The sequence below is a fragment of the Chamaea fasciata genome, unplaced genomic scaffold, assembly GCF_029207755.1.
Source record: "Chamaea fasciata isolate MVZ Bird 193981 ecotype frontalis unplaced genomic scaffold, bChaFas1.0.hap1 SCAF_5, whole genome shotgun sequence".
Lineage (NCBI taxonomy): Eukaryota > Metazoa > Chordata > Aves > Passeriformes > Sylviidae > Chamaea > Chamaea fasciata.
Genome location: NW_027094090.1, coordinates 49,068,897 through 49,088,956, shown reverse-complemented (window position 1 = coordinate 49,088,956; position 20,060 = coordinate 49,068,897). Strand labels below are relative to the sequence as shown.

The window sequence follows — 20,060 nt, the reverse complement described above, 5'->3', positions numbered from 1 at the left end:
TGAAAGAATCTTCCATTTATTTTGGGGAATAAAGTTATTATCAGAATAATAATACTTACTGTACTGATATTGGCTATCATATCCTCTTTCCCAACCCACTTTGTCCCCTGCAGGACCCACCTTCAGGACCTAAAAGAAGTGACCCACAACATCCACTATGAGACCTACAGGGCCAAACGGCTGAATGGCAATGGAGGACTGCCGCCCATGACTGTGGAGACAGTGGAAAACCATGAAAGTAACCTGTGAAAGACCCTCCTCCTCCACGGTCACCTGGTGACTCTGGATAGACAACCCACCCCTGCTACCCTTGACTTAACCATGGGCCTGTCTCTGAAGCATGTGGCACATCCTCCGTGGGAGTGAGGGGATGCAAGTGTGAGTGTGTGCGGGCGTGCATGTGCCTCCCTGTGTGCCAGAGAGGGACGAGGGCACCTCCCCCACCCTTCCCAGAGTGTCCTCATTCTCGGTCTGTTTTTCGCACAGTGGACTGTCCGTCAGCTTCCTTTCTCTTGTTTCTGTGTCTCAGCTGTGTATCTTACCTGGGGGAAATAGTGTTGGGAGGGAAGGATTTCTAGGGGCATGGATTTTGGAGGGGGGAGGTATGGGGCATGCTGTGGTCCTGTTTTTATCACTTGGAGACATGGCAAGGAGAAACTCCGGGAGAGATGGTGGAGTCAATGCATGCATGTTTCAAGAGATGTCAGCAGAGATTTCTCTTGGATCTTCCATGGATGTAAAGGCAGATGGTTGGTCTCAGGGTATAGTGGCCTGGCATTTTATCCCCTTTTCTTACTGTGGCTTCCCAAGGGGAAATGACAAGGTAGATGAGAGAAGACTGGCGTATTTTGTGGTTCAGAGCAAGTGACTGGTGGGAGGTGACAGATTTAGTTCTTGGCCTGTAGCATCTATTTGAGAAGCATCAAAGTACTTGGGGAAAATTGATATGTTTTCCAAAAGAAGCAAAACCCAGAGGAAAAGAATGTGTTCCTGCTGCAGAGGGTGCATTTACCCTGCCCAGAACTAAGGTCAAAAGCCATGCTTGTGTCACAGGCATTTGACTTTGTCCAGATCAAACCAATCTGTGCTGGGGTCACCCCAACTCATGGGATCACCCCATGCCCCTGCTGCAATCCCCCACTGCAGTGGTTTCTCTCCACCAGCAGTGAGCAGGTCCTGGCCAAACCCTTCCCCACAACATGGCCCCTCTGCTGTGAGAGCACGGAGGAGACAATGCCACAGGGGGTCCCTGCTGGGACCTCCCCCAGGGACAGCTCCACTTGACATAGCACCTTTAGGATCTTAGAGGAGTGCAAACAGCCATGGATTGAGAAGCACGGGGCCAGGGTGGGGGCACAAGAGATACCTCTTCCTCGTTCTCCTCATTGAAATGGCTGTATTTGCTACTGCAGCAGTGCTGTTCCTCTGCTCTCTTACTGTCCCATGTCCTCCTCCACTCCTGTGCTTTTGTCCTCATTCCCTTTTAGCCCTCCGTAGCTTCCTTCCTTTCTTTCTCTGTCTCACTTTCTCTGTTCTTTATCCTTTAAGTCTCTCCTTCATTTCTCCAAGTACTTCAATATTCCTCTTCTCCAGGCTGTTTCCTCCCTCTCCCAAGCTCTCACACCTTCTTAACAATGTACTTTTGTGTCCTGTTGACAAGCTGTTGTTTTACCTCTCCCTGGAGGGGATGGGGAGGGAAGGTAAAGACCTGTGAACAGAAAGAGGTACAGCTTTCCTGAGGACACATGCTTGTGTCTAGCTGGTGTGTCATGCTTGTGTTTTCTGGGTGTCCCTGAGTGAGGCTGAAACTGTCAGGGCTGTCTGGGCAGAAGGAAGGAGGGGAGAAGACCAGAGATGTCCTGAGGTCATCTTCCTGTCTCTGCCTGTCTCTGCATGTCACGTGGCTGGCAGGGGCTGACCCCTCCAGGAGAGTTGCCAGCTGCACTTTAGCTGCACTAAAACACATGTGGAATGCCATGGCCTGGCATGGCAGCACTGCCAGTGAGGGGATGTGTGGGGAGTTTTGGGATGGGGGTTGGAAAGGCTGGCACTAGAGGGAGGAAGAAGAAGACAGCAAATGAGCAGCAGAGGAGGACTCAAGTCAAACTTGATGTTGGTTGATGGAGTTGTATGGGGGCCAGGGCTGGGAATAGGGTTCTCCATGCCTTAGCAGAACTATCAGGAGCATATGTCCATCTCGTGGCTTTCTCTGGTGCTGTCACTGCAAAGCAAAGGTTCTCTTCGCTCTCACCTGTCCACACAAATCAGCCATTCTCAGCACCACTAGGATGTGAGGGCTGTGCCAGCACTTCCTGGTCCTCTCACCACCCACACTGACGGCTCCTAGTGTTCCTGTGTGCAGTGTGCACACCCTTCCCCCTGCACCCAGCCTCCTCATCCTGCAGGGAACAGAAGCCTTGTCACTGGTGCCAGCAGCCATACCTTGGACCCTTGCAGAAACTGTTCTGCCACGCAAGTGGCCCTCCTCAGCCCAAGGACATCAAAGACGTGCACCTCATCAAGGACACCGCCAGGGATCTGCTTCTTCACAGCGCTGAAGCACAAAGCCACGTTCCATCAGCGTCACCCTGGGCTACAGAATAGTAATCTTCATGACTTTTGGGGCCAGCTAAGGGTTAGGGCAGAGACCCAACGCTGCTCTGCTTAAAGAAAGCAAAGCAGACCCATGCAACAGAAGAGAGTGACTTTCCTTTGCCTGTAATGTGGATTTCAAGGACAAGGCTGTGTATTTTGCCCTGTAGCTTTAGGAATTTGTATTTGTTTGTAATAACGTGGTTTTTACACCCTGCTCTGTAGTTTCTTGTTGGATCATAGACTACTTCTACAGGATCCGTAAAAGCTTGCTGAGAAAAACAAGCTCAGGTGCTCCTCGCTGCCATCTGTTCATGCCAATACCCTACCAACATCCCGTGTACCTATCAGGAAGTCTACAAATGGCAAATACAAAAAAAATCCCACTTGGCACGACAACGGGAGATACTGTTGTGAAGAAGTCTCCGTGAATGGGTAAGATGGGAAAAGTCTGAATCGTGCGCCACCAGCTGAGTTCCAGGAAGACCACAGCAACTCAGCTGTTCCCCTGAAATATCCCGAGTGATATTGCAGAAGGGAAGAGTCTAAACCTTACATCAGAGATAACCACTCAGCGCATTCGGAGGCTCACAAACTGTTCACCAGATAAGCCGTTCGCCAGAAAAACTTTGCTAAGCACGGCAAATCCTGGACAACTTCCACTGAGGCAACCAGGGCAGCGAACAGGCGTCGTTGCGCTGGCAGAGAGAGCCAGAGGAGCGAGCAGGTCTGCATGTAGGCACCAGTGTCTGTGGTTCGTTATGCGGGCCGGGCGCGGCCGCCCCTCAGCGCGTCCCCGCCGCCGGCGGCGGCCATTAAACCAAGGCAGCGCCGCCTCGCTTCCGCCTCGCTGGTCTCTCACTTCCGCCTCGCGCGCGCCGCCGGCCGCCAGCGCCGTGGGGGGCGGGGCCGCGCTTGTGTGACGTCACTGGCACACCGGGTCGGGGGCGGGGCCGGCGCGGCAAAGATGGCGCTGAACAGGAACCACTCGCAGGAGGGTGGTGTCGTCATCCCCAATGCCGAGAGGTACCGCGGGGGCCGTGGGGTCGGGCGGGTCCTCCTCGCCCCCCGTCCCCTCATCAGGGCCGGGATGGCGGGGCCCGGTGGTGGGAGGTTCTCGCTGGGGCGATCCCGGTTTCCTGCCCGGCCGCTCAGGCCCGGCTCGGCCTGGCCTGTGGGTTACTAAAGGGCTCCCCGGCGGGCTGGGGGCTGGCTGGGGCGGGCACTGGGGAGCAGCCTTGGCTGCAGTCCGTAGCGCTGCCCAGTCTTCACCGCCGAAGTTCGGGGGTCCTTAAAGCCTCTCCAGCAGGCTTCCTGGGTGAAGACTGAGACTGCCATCGCTTGTAAAAGTCACGGAATTGGGGTTTTTTTAGGGTCATGCACTTAAGTGACGCCAGAGAGGCAGGGACTGATTAAGGTAGGAGTCTTGATCACTTGAATTCGTAGTTAAAGAACTTGAATTCCAAGTTCCTCTGCGCGGAGAAGCGCCTCCCCATGGAAGCACAGCCGGCTGCTCGACGCCTGCCCCCGCCCCGAGTGGGGATTGACAGACCAGCTTAATAGACTTGGGCGTCAGTTTGGGCTTGTTTGGGTACTCCCAGCACCCTGGCAAGAGAAATCCAAGAAACCCGACGCCCAGTAAAGGGTCCAAGTAAAAGGATCAAAGGAGTTGGCTTGGGTCTGGTGGTCAGTAGGAAAATTACACTCCAAAAATTTGCTGCATCTTGTGTTGAGCCTGGAGCAGACTTCTAATACTTCAATCAGGAAGGCCCTCTGACATGTTGAGCTCATGCCAGTTTAAAGGAGATTTCTCTATCCTTTGAATCCTGGGCTGCATCAAAAGCAGCGTGAGCAGAAGGTCAAGGGAGGTGACTCTGCCTCTGTATTCCATTCTGGTGTGATCTCACCTGGAGTGCTGCATCCAGCTCTGGGGTCCCCAACATAAGACGGATATGAAACTGTTGTAGCAAGTCCAGAGGAGGCCACGAAGTCGGTGAGAGGAATGAAGCACTTTCTCTATGAAGACAAGCTGAAAATTGTGGGGCTTTTCAGCCTGGAGAAGAGAAGGTTGTGTGGAGACCTCACTGCAACCTTTCAGTGCCTAAATGGGACCTGCAGGGAAGGCACAGAGGGACTCTTCATCAGGAGCTGCAGTGTTAGGACAAGGAGTAATGGGTACAAGCTGAAAGAAGGGAAATTTAGGTTAGACATTAGGAAGAAATTCTGTACTGTGAGGGTGGTGAGGCACTGGAACAGGTTGCCCAGATGAGCTGTGGATGCCCCAGATTTGGCAGTGTTCAAAGCTGGGTTGGATAAGGCCTTGAGCAAACTGATCTAGTGGAAGGTGGCCATATCCATAGCAGGGCGGTTGGGACTAGGTAATCTTTAAGATCCCTTCCAACCCTTAACATTGGCTTCAGATCATAAAACCATACATTCTTTGAGGTGCTGCTCAGTCACAAGTGAGGAGAGTGTGGCTCCACAGGGTGCACAGCCTCCCATGACAGCCCTGCACAGGTATGCAGGTGCAGACTGGTTCAGCAGCCTCATTACTCTCTGTGGTGGTGGCTGCATGTTATTGCCTTGTGTGAGTAGCTGCAAAGCAGTAAACATTACAATGACTATGTGGAAATTCTCCCCAGTGAGGCAGAATGATGTGAAGTGCTGCTACAAGACACGATTGAGGGAGTGTTCTGTTGTTGGGGGACATCTGTTAAGATTAAAGCTGTCAAAAAGTTGGTTGTATTTAGCTTAGAATATATGTTTCCCCCTTGCATTTTGGAAATGTAAAGAGCTTTGCTGTCTCATAAGTCTGTCCCTTCCAGCCAGTCTGAGAATCTCCATCTAGCTTAGCTATGAACTAGTGTCCCAGTACAATTTCTTGGTCAGGTTGTTTTTTCTCATCAAAGTTAGATTTTTCAGTGCCTTAATTCTCAGGTAGCTGCATTTTTCATATACATCTACAGTGTTCTTCTCTTCCCTAAAGAGCAAACAACCTGAAACTATAGGGCATTTGGTGGTTTTTCCATATGGTGGCCCTGCAGATTCCTCCCTTCCCCAAATAATTGCAGTTTCCTGGCTTTGACTTCTACAATATGCTGAGCAGAATACATAAGGATTATTTTAGATCATCTAGCCTGTTTAGGCTTGTGCTGATTTATGGTTTTGTCACTTTGTTTATCATGCTCTTGAACCATAAAACATCTTGGAGTCTTGGGCCACTGTAACATGCTGAAGGTTTATCACCCCCAAGGTTCTTTTGTTTATTCTGCAGATTTTCTTACTGTGTTGTATGTTTAGGTCTGCACCTTAGGCTAAGTGACATGCTTTCCCAAGATGACTTTTTTTTCCTGAAAATATATGTAATTTTTCATGCACCTCTATACCCTTGACCCTGCAGTGTTCACAATTCTCATCTGGGTTTGTGTCATTAGGAAACTCTGTTAATGTTCCCATAGATATCCAACAATAATATCTTTATTGCTGACATTGGTGACTCATTGTTTCATTTCTTAACATGTACTGTTTACTACAAAAACTTATTTAAGTCACGTGAGGCAGGGTCAGCAATGAGGGTTTCAGTGCAGCCACTTCCTCAGTTTTCACAGTGGGTGTGGTGTTACAGCAGTGTTATTTTCCAGTGCAGTGGACTTGATTTGAGCCTGGACTGGGGAGGGAGGATTGCTCTGAGATTACACCTTGGTATTAAGGGGATGATTTCTGACACCTCAGCCCTTTCTATGCCCTGATCTTTGGGCTAGGGGTCTTTATGTATAGAGTGGAGTTCCTCAGTCTGACACCTTTGGAGACAGAAACCCCCTTGTATATTAAAGGTGCCCTTTATGAAGGAGGAGCAGGGCGTGTCTCACATGAGAGGATGCATTCTTCCAGTTTGCATAAATCACCCCTGTCTGTTCAAAGTCAAAACAGCAGAGCCCACAGCAGGGCTTTGGGATAATATTCAGAGTTTTGCTGTGTTATTCTCTTCCCTGTGTGATGAGGGTATGTGTCAGAGCTGTTACCAAGTTCGTCTCTCCAATCTGTCTGATCTCCTCCTGCAGTGTCCTCAAACAGTGTAAAGATGTGGAGCTCTCCTTCAGTGACGTGACAGGCAAGCCTGAAATCTTCAAAGGCACCAAGAAAGGAATGCTGTATCTCACCCCTTACAGGGTAAGTGTGATGCCAGCAGGGTTGCTTCTTTCTCAAGGGATCTTGTAAACTTTAAACCAGAAACCTAGCTGATGATAGAAGAAGGGATTTTTGTTGTGAAAGGAACCACTGACAGCACTGTGTAGGAGAAGGAAAGGTGGAAATGGGATAGTTCATACCTCTGTCACAGTCCCAATCACCTACAAAGGCACACGCAGTCCTGGAAGTCACTGTCTAGAGAATATATTTCATATAATGTTTCAGTCAATGATACTTCTTTTGCTTAGCTTATCCTTAAAAAGCAGAACAGTAAAATTCTGTAAATGTGCAGGTGTGTTTTAAGTGGTTTATTATTTTGGAATGTACATGCTTCAGGTGACTGAGCCATGTGCCGTCAAATCTGTTGGGGATCTCCAGTATTAAAGCTGTGGAATAATTCAATGCATTCACATACCAGAGGTTAAGTTACCCTCATTTTGGATGCTGATATGATGAGAGCTCCATCATCACTCTCTCTATTGAATTCAAGTAATTCAGAAGCATTCCCTCCTGTCTTGCAGATGATCTTTGTGTCCAAGGGCAAGGATCCTATGCAGTCTTTCATGATGCCGTTCTATTTGGTGAAAGGATGCTCGATCGAGCAGCCTGTTTTCTCTGCCAACTACATCAAAGGACAGATCCAGGCCGAGGCCGGAGGTATGTGCCAATGCTCTGTAGATTGAACTCTTCCCAAGTGTCACAAGGCTTTTTTTGCTGAACACCAGACCAGCTTATGTGCACAGGAAAGGCATAGTAGCTGTGTGGTACAGCTGGTGTGTCCACACTGAGGTAACTCCCCTCTCCTGCACTTTAGGGCACTGCTGCCGTGTTACGTTCTGCCCCCAGGCCAGGGAATGACTTGCCCAGGATAACTTTTGTTTGATTTTTTAACTTCTGTCTTGCTGTGTGTATCATGTTTATTCAGTTTCCCAATGTGCTTGGTTTTCTCCTGTCTTTGACCTGGAAGGGTGGGTAAATGACCAAGGCACCAGTCCATGCTGTTGATACACAGAATAAGAATTAGCAACCACTTTTGGTTTTTGGGGAAGTCAGGAGCCCCTTGGGTATGGTTTGCATGGTTCTGGGAGTCTGCTGTCCATCACTGATTTAGCTTTGATCCCAATTTGATTGCGAAGGTGTGGTAAGACTTAACAGTGGTGTTTATGACCAAACATGGGGAATTGCAAAGATAAGCAGGGATTGGAAACATGGCTTCTGGTTCAAACTTCTTCCCTCTGCAGCCCTTTCACAGGAATTTTCATGGCATCTTAATTGTTTTGGTTTTTTTTTTTGCTTTCTGTTTGTAACAGTGTTTTAAAGTGACTGGGTCATCAGGGGATTGTGGATCAGCCCCCTTTCTTGGGCTGAAGTCTTCCTAAGACAGTGGTTTTATAGAGGTGAATCTCCAAAGGAATGATTTTATCCATGATAGATACTCTTGTTATATTTCTGTACTTTATTTCTACTTTGTCCCCAAGAGACTATCTCTCTTGATGCTAATTTAATTAGACATGGAAGATAAATCTTATACTTAAGTGACACATATTTTTTGTTAAGAACACCAAAACCCAAAGCAGCTTCCACCAAAAAAACTGACCAAATCCAAAAAGCCCTAAAAAACCAAAACACTCTTACTTACCTTACAAGACTTCACCTTGAAATTTTTTTTTCCTGAGAAATTGCTATTATACCTCAGCATTTAGTAATCTGTCTGAGCTCCTATGTGCCAATAAGATTAAAGATACTGCATGTGATTTAAATCCCAGCAGCTTGACTTGCAGATCCTGATCTATAGTTCACTTTGGATATCAGTAAAACTTCATCTGAGAGCTTTCAGTTAATATCCTCAGTGAAAAATGTTCGATGTTTACACTGTTCATTATTAGGTTCTATTAAACTTCAGGAAAGAAAAAAACAGCCATGTATCTAGAGTAGGCTGCTTCTACATGACTATAACTTTCAAAGGGTAAAAAAATAAATTCCTGATCCTCTTGAGATACTATTTTGGAGGATATCTGATAGCAGTGCCATGACTCGTTCTCCCTGGTAATAGGATGCCAAATAGTTTTGAAATAACGAAGAAAAAAAATAATTGAAGTATAACCAATTTTGCTGGTACTGAGGAGGTTAATAGTCTGATTAAATTCTTATTCTCTCTCCTAGGTGGCTGGGAAGGGCAGGGGACATTTAAACTAACTTTCAACAGTGGAGGAGCCATTGAGTTTGGACAGCTGATGTTGAAAGCTGCTTCTAGTGGTAAGTGATTTTCTGATCCTGTGATTTCTCCATGGTTGGCTGAGCTTGTAAGCAAATTGCACTCGTTCTGAACTTCATGGGAAGAAGGGTACCCTAGGCCCTCTTCCACAGCAAAGTTTTTTTTTTTTCTTCTTCCAGAGGAACTTTTGGTTCCCTTTCAGTCCTTTTTCTTTATTTCATCTCAGTGCTTTGTGCAGTCAGAATATTCTGGGGTTTGGGCTTCTGAGGTGGACCACCTTTTTCTACAGAACCTTACTTCTCCTGGAAAAAAGTTGAAATATGTGATGGTGAAAACTTGCTTCACTTAACTACTCTCCACTCCATTCTAAAATAGTGCAGTAAGATGGGGAAAGCTAACATGCACATTTGGAGAGGGGAAAAATAAATTTCAAAAAATCATTTATTTTTAAAATTTTCAAATGAAACAACAAGTACTTTTTTCTGATAAAGTTTTCTTTTTAAAAAAATGTGCGTTTTAAAATGTACTTGTTTTCAGAAAGAAAGTATATTTAAAAATAGAAAAACACACTGTACTGCTGCTTGCTTTAGAGTGGTCTTTTCTTCACGCAGTGGGAGTTCTGTGGTAGGACTGGGACCTGTGAGGTTGTATTTTTGCAGCTGGTTTCCTTTAGCACTCTGTGACTAATGCTTTTCAGGCACAGTACTATGCCAGGACTGTATAGTGAATCTAGATAAAGGGAAACAGTGCTGCATTAACAGGACTATTTTCATTTTATTCTGTACCTTTAGTTTTAAAAAAAGATGTCTGGCTTACTTAAAGATGTGTTCCTTAGCTTCCAGTGGCGTTCCTCTGCAGAACCCTGGCTATGGCTACAGCTCTGTTCCCGGAGGTTGTGCACCCGTCCTGCCTGCCCCGGGGGGCTATTCCCCTGTGCCGGGAGGCTACGCTGCCCCACCGCCACCAAACGGACCTTATCCCTATGCACCACCTCCAGTGAATGCCTACGGACCTGCTCCACAGCCCATGGGATATCCATATGCCCAGACTCCAGGTTTGGAAGCTGTGTAATGGTGACTGTGTCTGATAGTAGCTGTGAAGAAATCACTGTGGTGCGGTGATTGTTGCTGTCTCCATCAAGGATCCTTGTCCTTGCAGAAATTTGTCACATGTTGTTGATCACATCTCCTGCTCCTGTTTCTCTGCATCGCTTCCTTCTCCCTCCTTACTTTGATGCTCTGTGCTACTTCTGTCTGCTCTCTCAAATGCATCTGCTTTCCCCATAACCTTGACAATATACACTAACCTTGACAACTTAACACTATAGTTCTAGCTACATGAAAATGTGGTTTGCAAATTACACTGCTGTTTGGTAGAGAATTATTGCCTGCTGACATGACAGACATTAGCAAATTCTCAAATCCCTCCTGTGTGCATCCCTGCCAAGCCTGGAGAGCTTCCCTCACCACTGCTCTTCTCCCCAGCTAATGGGCTAATGGGCCTGTGAGCGCTCTCCTCTGTGTCCTATGGTCTGTGGTCCAAAGCATCAGCCTGGTGTTGTCTTTTCCAGGTATTTACCCACCACTTCCAAACATGAACCCCATGTACATGCCACCTCCACCACCCTACTCTGGGGCACCTCCTACAGGACCCTCAGCTCCCCCAGCCTGGGTGAGCCCAGGAATGCCAGGTAAATGGGATTGGGCAGTTGCCAGGGTCTGGGTGCAGAATGGTGCCTGGGGGCTTGGGCTGAGGGTGGCATGGGCACAGCATGGGGTGGAGAAGCTGTTGTTGCAAGAGCTTCAAGTCTTCTATAGGGAGCTGCTCAGCCTTGCACTGCACAGCTTGTGGTCAGCTCTAGCCAGCTTTCCCGAGCTGCTCTGAGTTCTAGCCCAGCTTGCTGCAGTTCCTGTTGGCTCCTTGGGCCTTTGTGTCCTCCTTGGAAGAGGTGATACTGGGAAGAAGGCTCTTGGGCTAGGGCCATTGCCTCAGATATTTAAGGTGGCTTTTTTCCTTCCTTTCCAGGAGGCAGTAAGGCCATGGAAGCTGCTTCCAGTGCATATTACAACCCTGCCAACCCACACAATGTGTACATGCCCATGGTGAGTACCATGCCTGGTCTTCATGTGCCTACTCCCTCCTCTGTCACTAGCAGAGATGGTGCTTTGCTTTCTTAGCAAAGTCTAGTGTATCTTCATTGTGCACGTTGAACGTGTACAGAAAGTATGCATTTTTCTGGGAGGGAGACTCCCATGAAGAAGGCTGGTTAAATTTTCAATCAGGAAAGGAGGAAGGCCTTAAGATTGATTCAGTAACTGCCATTTACTACCTGTCTTACTCCTAAAGGCATAACAGCTTTGCATGGGCACAGAGCAAGCACAGAGCTCTCAGCATCCATTGGGCCTGAAAATGAGGAGAGTTAAAGAAAAATAGGTCACTCAAGGATGATGGCATGTGGCTTTCTGTTTTGCTTTCTTTCAGGGCTGCATGGAGACAGGGATGTCTTTTACTGTTCAGTCAGTGGCAGCCAGTAGGTTGTCTGTAGGCTCCATCTGGTACGTGGCAGTCTAGCTGTGCCCCTCACTGCCTCACTTAGCTCTGGTGGGCTGGAGACTGATGGAGCAGCAAAGCTGGCCCTCAGCCCAGGGTTTGCTGTCTGCTGGGTCAGAGCTATGAGCTTCAACAGGGACAAGGCCCTGGAAGGGAAGGGAGGATGGCATTTAAAACAGATTAAATGGTCCCTTTGCAGTAGACCATTTCGTGAAAAACAAGGTTCACTTTCTTAGAAAAATATATAAGTTTAATAAAAAAAAAAATAAAAATTAGACAATTAGGAGACAGAATGAAAACAAATACAGTTTCTCGGCTGAGGATGCCTGGCACCATCCTAGCCAGCAGCACACCTTTACCCTTTCAGATTCTATGTTTTAAGGATCTCTGTGTTACATATTTAGTAGACCCTAATGCATGATTCAAACATTCTCTATGGGTTTGATCAGTTTCAACTACCCCAATCATTTTATCTGGTAGACCCATCTGTAGGTGGCTCCACTCCGTCTGGTAACATGGGTCTCATAAATTCTTTTCCTGAGGTTTCTGGTTAACTTCATTTGGATAAGAAATAGAAGTTCAGCAGTCTTTATGCAGGAATGCAGGGTGACTCTCCCTACCTTATGGTTTGGTCAGTTTAGATATTAGAGAAAAAAACCTAGTCTTTTTACTGTTAACACTACATTACAATCAGAAAATATACATTCATCACCTTGCTAAACTCTGTTAATAAAAGATAATACAGTACAATCTTCCCACATTATACATATGGTAGTCATTTTAATATTTGTGAAAAGCCAATTATATAATATGCATTTATAACAATTTGTTACCTGGTTTTAAGGGGACTTTTCCTAGAAATATTATGGAGACAGCGTGTATCATGGAACATAGCTGATACAAGAGAGGAATGGTGTGATGAAATGACAGCTTAAACCATAGAACTTGGTTCTGTCTGTAGCTCACTGCAGGGCACTTATTTCTGGTGAGCCAAGCCTGGGAATGCCTGCAAAGAGCTGGTCATAAAACAAGGATGGTTGTTGACTCTACTGTATCTCTTTCCAGGATCAGCCACCTCCTTATGCACCTCCTGAGGACAAGAAGAACAACTAACAGAAGGAAATTGCAACCAGCCTCCCACATTCTCTCTCCCTGAAGACTATTTGGCTGTTAGTACCCCTGAAGTTAGCATATCTCTAGCTCTCTGTTTCTCTACAATATTGTGCTGGGCAGCTGAGCACCTGCCCTCTTTAAACATTGAGTCAGTGGCAATACAAGGCAGAACAACAGCACTTTCCTACTTACTTGCTTTATCTCATGGGGTTGAAGGACTAACTTTTGCCCTGCCATTGGCTTGAGGAGAGAGATGGACTTCTTTCTTATTATTAAACTGTATCACATGACTAATCTAGGACTAAAATATGAAGGCTCTGGGATCTTGTTGGAGTAAAACAACTGGGAATGCCAAACTTTTGACTTCTGAAGCACTGTCCAGGAAGAAAGGTGTAGAGAGCTATGAGGTTCCCTCTGTAGATCCTCAGGTGCCCTAGAAAGGTGTTAAATTTCCTTAAACTCTAGGGCAGTTCAGTGTGAGATGGGACTTTGGAAATCCTGTATTGTGTTGGAAGTACGTGGCATCCTGGACTAACCGTTGAGGAGTGATGACCTTGAGAAGTGCATTTGAAGAGACGCTGAAGCCTTTGGCTGCACAAGAGGGAAGGGGATGGGTCCCAAACAACCTGTCTTTGTAACCATTGAATAGAGACGAAAACAAAGGTGTGCCCTGATCCGGAGCAGGCCCTATATCTGTGCAATGATCCTGTGTCAAGCAGCCATTCCTCAAGCATCATGGAGTCAAGTGCTGCACACCTTGGAGTAAAATATGTTACATTAGGCAGATGAGCTGGCACTAGCTTTGTCAGGAGACAAGTCCTGCAGCCCTGGCTCCCTCTGCTGAGCAAACTTGCACTGTGTGCTACCTCCACAGGGGAAAACTGGCCTTCATCATTTCCTTCAGCTGCTGGAGCCAGGCTGTGCATGCCCACATCTGAGCAACATGGGCATGTGGGCACTGCAGTGCCAGGGTTGGTTGCTTACAGGTGCAGTGCCCTTGGCTGGGAACTGCTGTCTGGCTGGGAGTTACTACTGCTTGGCTCTCTTGCAGACACTGGCTGCTCAGCCAGAACCTCTCCTTTTTCCTTAGGACATAGTGCTGTTAAACCTGCTCTGAAGAGTCTAGTCTGGTGGAGACCCTTGTGATCCTTTACAAATAGGGTGATTGTACTTCCTACAGCCTTCCTGCCTTCACAAGGCGGGGGAAGGAGTGTTTTCCCTCTTACTTCCCTGTATGGCAGGGCTCTCCTGCTAGTCAGGTTTGCACAACTTAGAAGTATGAATTCCTAAAGCAGTTCCAGGTGGGGGGAATTAAGTTTCCTTATGTATAAACACCTTTTCTGACTTAAGAGATATTCTAACAACTCTGTATTTAAAAAAAAAAAAATCAACCATGAATGTTTGTAACTTTTTGAACTGCACTTTAATACAGGAGTGTTGATACCTTTATCTGCCAGTTCACTGTTGTGTGTGTGGTGTTGTCCTGGTTTAGGGCAAATTTGGGAGGAATTTGTGTAAGAGTGAACAGTTTCTCCAAACCAAACTGTGCGCTTCTTCTTCCCCTTCGCTCTCGGAACTAGTCTTAAAGGTACAGAACTTAACATAGAGCATAAACAGATCAGATGATTGGGGATACAAGCATCCTAAAGTCACCCTAGGACAGTTGTGTTGACCTTAATTCTTGCATACTGCACAGAAGGCTGGAATGAACTACAACTGCTAATGCTGTTCCCTCGGGTCACCTGTGGGTCAGTACATCTCTCTCCCTGGTATGCGGCTAAGCTGGACCTGGAATCAAGTAACTGGGGGGAGTGAAGAAGGTGGGGCTTACCCCTTTGCTGCCTGGGAAGGGTGGAAGGCTGGCTGGTGCCTGTGGGTGTGCCCAGGTATCCAGAACTGGCACATGTTCACGTCCCATCACTGCATGTAGCAGGGGCCATGTCACCACACTGCTACTCACTACAGCTGCATTCATAGCAACTCTTCTATGTACATTAAAGCAGGGGGAAAGCCTTTATAGTCTTTAAAAGAAACTCCTCACCAGCAGTTTTTTCTAGCAATGGAAAAATAAATATATAATAAGGAAAATGGCACTTGACTATAGACTGTAAAATCTGTTTCCCCTTCTGCCAAGGAATGCTGCTGCCCTGCTGAACATGATGTGGTTACTGGGAAGCCATTTCCTACTCTGCATCAGTCCAGTTTCTGACAGGAAACCGGTTCTACTTCCTAGCATAGTTGACCCTGTAATCCCACATTAACCGAACAGCCATAGCTAACAACACGAGACAGAGTCTGTGATCTACTTCCCTTTATTTCAATCAGTTTGTCACAATCAATCTTCAAGAACAGAGTCAGCTCCTTGTTTTGTTAGAAAGTCCTTCCTTACTAGAACTGCAAGTGTTGTGTTCAGTATCTTGACCCTACACCCCAGAGAAAGTTTCTGGAAGGGGCCAGAATCAACCATTTGGTCCTTCAGAAACCAGACTGGACAGATGACTAGGAACCCTCCCACAAGCTGAACAGAAATAGAGAATTTTTTTTCCTAATCTAAAATGTGGTATTTCCCCAGTCTGGGGCTTAATCTTGTCACCTAGAACTCTTCCATAGGGAGTCTGCTGCATGTACGTGAAGCAGATGAGGGCTTTAGAAGTGTCCTGACACTTCCAGTTTATTAGTGCAGGCTCCTCCTCAGGATAGAGCTGTGTATGCAAGGGCCCTTGGGAGAAGAAGCCTTTCCCTGAGAAACCCTGAGTTTTCAGCCTGCTGGAGTAGGATCCAATACTCCTTTAAGCAGAAATTTCCTTCTAGAAAAAGGATGCCACTTTGATCTTGGAGGCACCTGTGACCAACTCCCAACCCAAAAGACCACCTCAGCCAAGTATCAGCAACTTCCTGCCAGCACTCCTACACAACATTCTATGGCTCTGCGGTTTTCGGTGTGTACCACAGCACGGCTCCTGGGGTCGTGCATGGCTCATAGAGATTTTTGCTCCGCTCTGCTGTAAACTTTTACCAGAGGGGCTTTAATACAATGCTAGCACATACACTAGAGTGCAGCAGTGCTGGCCTCTAGGATCATGGCAACAGGATCAGGCCTGCAAGCAAAGCCCCACTGCACAGGACCATTATGCCTCCAAGAGCTCTTGGTTCTGGTGGGGATACGTGGGAGAGATGCAGCCCTGTTGACAGCCCCTTATTCTAAACCAAGCTGATTATAGCAAAAGAAAGAAGATGACCAAGTCTGATACTTGAGGTTAATTGCCATCACACATTTGGGGGGGAAGAAAGGGAAAAGGGGATGTCACAACCCTAGGAGATACTAAAGTACCCAAAGCCTTTCTACAGGTGTAGTTCAAACAGCAGCAGCCAGTAGTACCCAGCTCAAAGCAATGAAGTTCTCAGGTGTCAGAGCTGAGAAACTTCAGTAGTGGCTGGACTCTGTTTGTATGGCATCTTCCAGAGGAAGATCTCAAAAGGTTTTGCAATCACCAAGGCACTATGCTCTGCACACCCTTAAGCAGTGGGCAACAAGAATTCCTGATTTATGGAGATAGAGCAGACATCATCAAGCTGGTACCAGGGGATGGTCACTGCCTAGCCCTGCTGGGCTCACCAGCAAAAGACACTTGTGCAGTGAAGAGCCATGTGCCCTGGGGTCTCATGGCTTACCCTGGCACTGGTCCACACCCCATGCTGTCACAGAAGGGCTGGGTGAAAACCCTTGCTGGGGGCTTGCTGTCTGACATGCCAGGGTTGTACCGAGAGTGCCATGGGACGGAGATACCACATCACCACTCCCGAGGGGTTAATTATGACTGAGAAATTGTCTGCTGTCTTTAACGCCCCGATGATCTTCCCCATGTACACGTCATGCACCTGAAAGAGAGAGTTGGAGCCACCAGCAATTCCAGACCTTTCATCTTGGGGTTCAGCTGTGGTCACTGACATGATATAGTGGGACGGGGCACAGCAGTGGGCAACAGAAGAGTGAACCAGAGGGCAGCTGCCCCTTCATCCCAGAGGCATGGAGCAAGAGTACTCCTTCTCACCCCCTCAACATGCATAGAGATGTGGGAACAGGGGGAATCCATGTGCCGTGGGACTGCCCTGCGATGCAGTGCATCAGTGGGGCTCACCTCATACACAGCATCCTCAGGGAAGTGGAGTTTGGCCAGGCTGGTGGTGTAGCGGAAGGGCATATCTGTCCTCCGGCTGAAGAACACAAGGGCACTGGCAGCCTGGGACAGTGGGCGCAGAAACACCTCGATGTGCGATTTCTCCTAGGGGTGGGGATAGGTGGGTGAGGCAGAGCTGCTAGGAGCAGTGTAACTTCTGACTTTGCCCTGTGGGGCTGCTACACCAGCAGGCCCACAACACCCACAGCTCTCCTGCTCCTGTTTCTCTGCATCGCTTCCCTCTCCCTCCTTATTTTGATGCTCTGTGCTACTTCTGTCTGCTCTCCCAAATGCATCTGCTTTCCCCCGAACCTTGACAATCCTGCGCCCCTGGATTCCCAGGGGGTCCTGGTTGATCTGGATCATCAGGCGGTTCTGCAGGATCTCCCTGGCACTGGGGGAGATGGTGCGGAGATCCGTGGACATGAGAAGCGGAGCTGCCATCACTGTCCACAAAGCCATTTGGGAGCGTGACTGCTCATAGCTAAGGCCGAAGTTTCCAATGATGAGCTGGAGGGGAGACGGTGAAAAGACGGAAGAAGCAGAAAAAGGTTAGAAACTTGTCTGCTTGTCACCCGTGATGCTGCGTCCTGCTGGGAGGGAATGCACAAGGGAAACCTCACACACTTTTGCTTATCCCTATGTAGTCTACCACTACTGCCACAGCCACCAGGAAGATCTCATCCCTGCAAGCAACATACACTCAAATGCACTAGTTAACACCCTTTGTTTCACCACTATTTGCCTTCAGGCTGTGCAGGGAAGGACAAGAACACCTGGAGAACCTGACAGGTAAACTCAAGTGGTGAAGGGTTCATTGTAACCACCGGTTTTTCCCACAGCTTAGCCCAGGGCAACACCAGCTTTGCCTGCAACAGGGCTTCTGCTTCTGGAGCTCTTCCTTTGCCCTGCCCCTAGAAGGGGACCCCTGGAGATCCTCATCCCCAGAGAGGGTCAAAGCACCCACTACCCATCCGCACCATGTCTGGGTCGTTCCAGTGACCGGGGCCAGCTACTGGCTGCAGCACGTCCTGGTTTGTGAAGAACCAGTCCATGATGGAAAGTACACTGTCCCAGGAGTCCTGGATGTCATCATAGTTACGCCACAGGTTGCAGATCTCTGCCAGGATGGTGTAGTTCACCTGGCAAGGAGAACAGTGTCAGGCAGGAGAGAAAAAAGAACTGTTCTGCAAGGTGGGGGATGGCAGGGGCAGCACTGTTGAATTGTTGAGAGCTGCACTGTCCAGCAAGTGTGTGAAAAGCAGAGGAATCTGGAGAAGGGGGATGAGGGAAGGGCAAGGAGGCAAGACAGTCATATCCCACTATGTCTGGGCACACCCCAGTACAATAGGATGTCTGGCAAAACAACCACAGAGGCCACGGGGAAATATGAGAAGCTGTCAGCTACAAGAATGAGAGCAGCTCAGGACTGACTCAAAAAGTCAAAGAAGAAATACATGAATGCAACCAATTCTCAAGAAACATATACTAGGAAGATTATCCTATTTCAAGCACTGAAACCAGACACTATTGTCTCATAAGAAGACTGTGAGGAGCAACCCCACACCATCTGAGTAGGATGGAGAAGATACACCCCAGAGCCTTCTTCTTACAAACTCCCATCACCTAGCCATACTTGGATACCCAAGTGTCCCTAGATGCCTGGCAGGAAGGCCACATTCCCTCTCAGGACCTGCAGCACCATCCTGGAGTGGAAAGATAAGCGGGGTGTAACACCCTGCTCTGGTGCTCCAGCAACAGCTCCTCCAGGGCACAAGGGAGACGGGAACTTGCCAACAGATGGGAAAACCCTTACCCTGGGGGGAAGACCCCCTTGATATGCCGGCCAGCTGCAGGAGTAGACAATGGGGCGGCCTGTGGCATTCAAGGCCCTTGCCATTTCTGGGTATCCTTAGGGAAAGAAGATGACAAGCAGTGAAGGGGGTGGCTGGCAGCAGCCCATGTCCCAGTAGCAGCCTTTGTCCCAGCCCACCCAGCAAGGGGAATACCAGGCTAGCCTGGCTTCCTTCCTTATACCAGCTCCAGGCCACACAAACTCCCACCTCTTTTCCCAACAGTTGCAATAGGAGGCACAAGGGAAGAACTGACTAGCTGAGTGTTGCTGCAGAGGGCCAGCTGCCCCAATCCAGCAGCAGGAGGAGGAATGCCAGAGGTTGGTGAACTTTTACCCTTTGCCTGCTCCTCTGCAGACGAGTAGCACCCATCCAGCTTCAGCATGTCCACACCCCACGCTGCAAAGGTCTGGGCATCCCGCTTCACATGTTCCAACATGGTGCCTGGGTAACCCCCACAGGTGAAGTTGCCCAGGTCAGCGTAAATGCCCAGCTTCAGGCCCCTGGCATGGACCTGTGAGGAGAGCAGAGCTGCAGGAAGCAAATGAAGGAATCCAAGGTGTCTCCCAGGTACCAGGGTCCTCTATTCCTTTCCCCACCATACTGGCATGGGGACAGAGATCCCCAGTGGCCCCCAGCAGGCACTCACATAGTCAGCCAGAGCCTTAATTCCGCTGGGAAATCTCTTGGGGTCGGGAACCAGCTGTCCCGCCACATCCCGCTGCTTGGCAGACCAGCAGTCATCAATGTTGACATACTCGTAGCCCAGTTCTCTCCAGCCATCCTCTGCCAGCCGATCTGCCATCTCGAAGAAGAGCTGCTCACTGTGGATTGAGGAGACACGGCAGGCTCAGACCCTGCGACCCTTGTGCCTCACCAGGTGAGGTAGGCAGAGGGATTTGGGGGTTAACTGGGGGCTCTGGAGGGCTTTCCGGGCCATAGGAGGGTCTCCAGCGCTCCCATTTAAACCCTCTCTGTGTTTACTGACCTCGCCGAGGGAGAAGCGTTTCCCCGACTGCCTGAAAAGTCTGCCCACATCCTTCAGCTCTGACGGCTCTCCGGCCCAGCACCGGGGCGTCTGAGCCTCCCGCCTCCCATGCACTATCCACCCCGGGGTCCCAGGGACGCAGACAGTGTCAGAGCCATCCCGGGCCTGAAGTTCGACCTGACCGAGCCCCATCTGCTAACCTGATGCAGTTGCGGGGATCCGCCTGGCAGTCCACGTTGCAGCGGAACCTCTCCCAGGACATCCAGCCCATGGGGGGAGTGCGCGCCAGCCCGTTCTCCAGGGCCACGGAGGGCAGCGCCAGGGCCAGCGCCAGGGCCAGCCCGCTCAGTAGCATCGTCTTCACCGCTGCTACCGGGTCACAG

The 20,060-nt window shown here is 48.7% G+C and overlaps 3 protein-coding genes and 1 long non-coding RNA gene across 8 annotated transcripts in view; 2 read left to right on the top strand and 2 right to left on the bottom strand.

The window, feature by feature from the left end:
* Window positions 1-249, top strand: part of SEPTIN3 (septin 3) — a 12,547-nt gene extending 12,298 nt beyond the window's left edge. For all 3 annotated transcript variants that reach the window (XM_066183587.1, XM_066183586.1, XM_066183588.1), the window contains exon 10: window positions 114-249. In XM_066183587.1, coding sequence (XP_066039684.1) covers window positions 114-249 — 136 coding nt within the window. The remainder of the gene's footprint in view (window positions 1-113) is intronic.
* Window positions 1-3,241, bottom strand: part of LOC136289625 (uncharacterized) — a 4,043-nt gene extending 802 nt beyond the window's left edge. Inside the window, exons 1-2 of the long non-coding RNA XR_010720818.1 lie at window positions 3,164-3,241; window positions 2,443-2,593 (exon numbers count right to left, since the gene is read on the bottom strand). This is a non-coding gene — a long non-coding RNA (uncharacterized lncRNA). The remainder of the gene's footprint in view (window positions 1-2,442; window positions 2,594-3,163) is intronic.
* Window positions 260-14,114, top strand: WBP2NL (WBP2 N-terminal like). 2 transcript variants are annotated; one of them, XM_066183590.1, is made up of 8 exons: window positions 260-378; window positions 6,654-6,762; window positions 7,302-7,437; window positions 8,944-9,036; window positions 9,831-10,049; window positions 10,566-10,685; window positions 11,021-11,097; window positions 12,611-14,114. In XM_066183590.1, exons 1-8 carry the CDS (start codon window positions 341-343, stop codon window positions 12,656-12,658), a joined length of 840 nt encoding a protein of 279 aa, XP_066039687.1. In that variant the 5' UTR covers window positions 260-340; the 3' UTR covers window positions 12,659-14,114. The 2 variants fall into 2 exon arrangements, with proteins under 2 accessions (XP_066039687.1, XP_066039686.1); XM_066183589.1 differs by lacking the exon at window positions 260-378 and adding an exon at window positions 3,539-3,618.
* On the bottom strand, window positions 9,542-20,060 carry NAGA (alpha-N-acetylgalactosaminidase). Of its 2 annotated transcripts, XM_066183585.1 has the most exons (9): window positions 19,878-20,060; window positions 19,339-19,513; window positions 19,026-19,203; window positions 18,653-18,747; window positions 17,817-17,978; window positions 17,149-17,346; window positions 16,798-16,941; window positions 11,325-11,398; window positions 9,542-9,724 (listed from the first exon to the last, which is right to left on the bottom strand). In XM_066183585.1, exons 1-8 carry the CDS (start codon window positions 20,030-20,032, stop codon window positions 11,336-11,338), a joined length of 1,170 nt encoding a protein of 389 aa, XP_066039682.1. In that variant the 5' UTR covers window positions 20,033-20,060; the 3' UTR covers window positions 9,542-9,724; window positions 11,325-11,335. The 2 variants fall into 2 exon arrangements, with proteins under 2 accessions (XP_066039682.1, XP_066039681.1); XM_066183584.1 differs by lacking the exons at window positions 9,542-9,724; window positions 11,325-11,398 and adding an exon at window positions 14,955-16,537 and having other exon boundaries at window positions 18,653-18,738.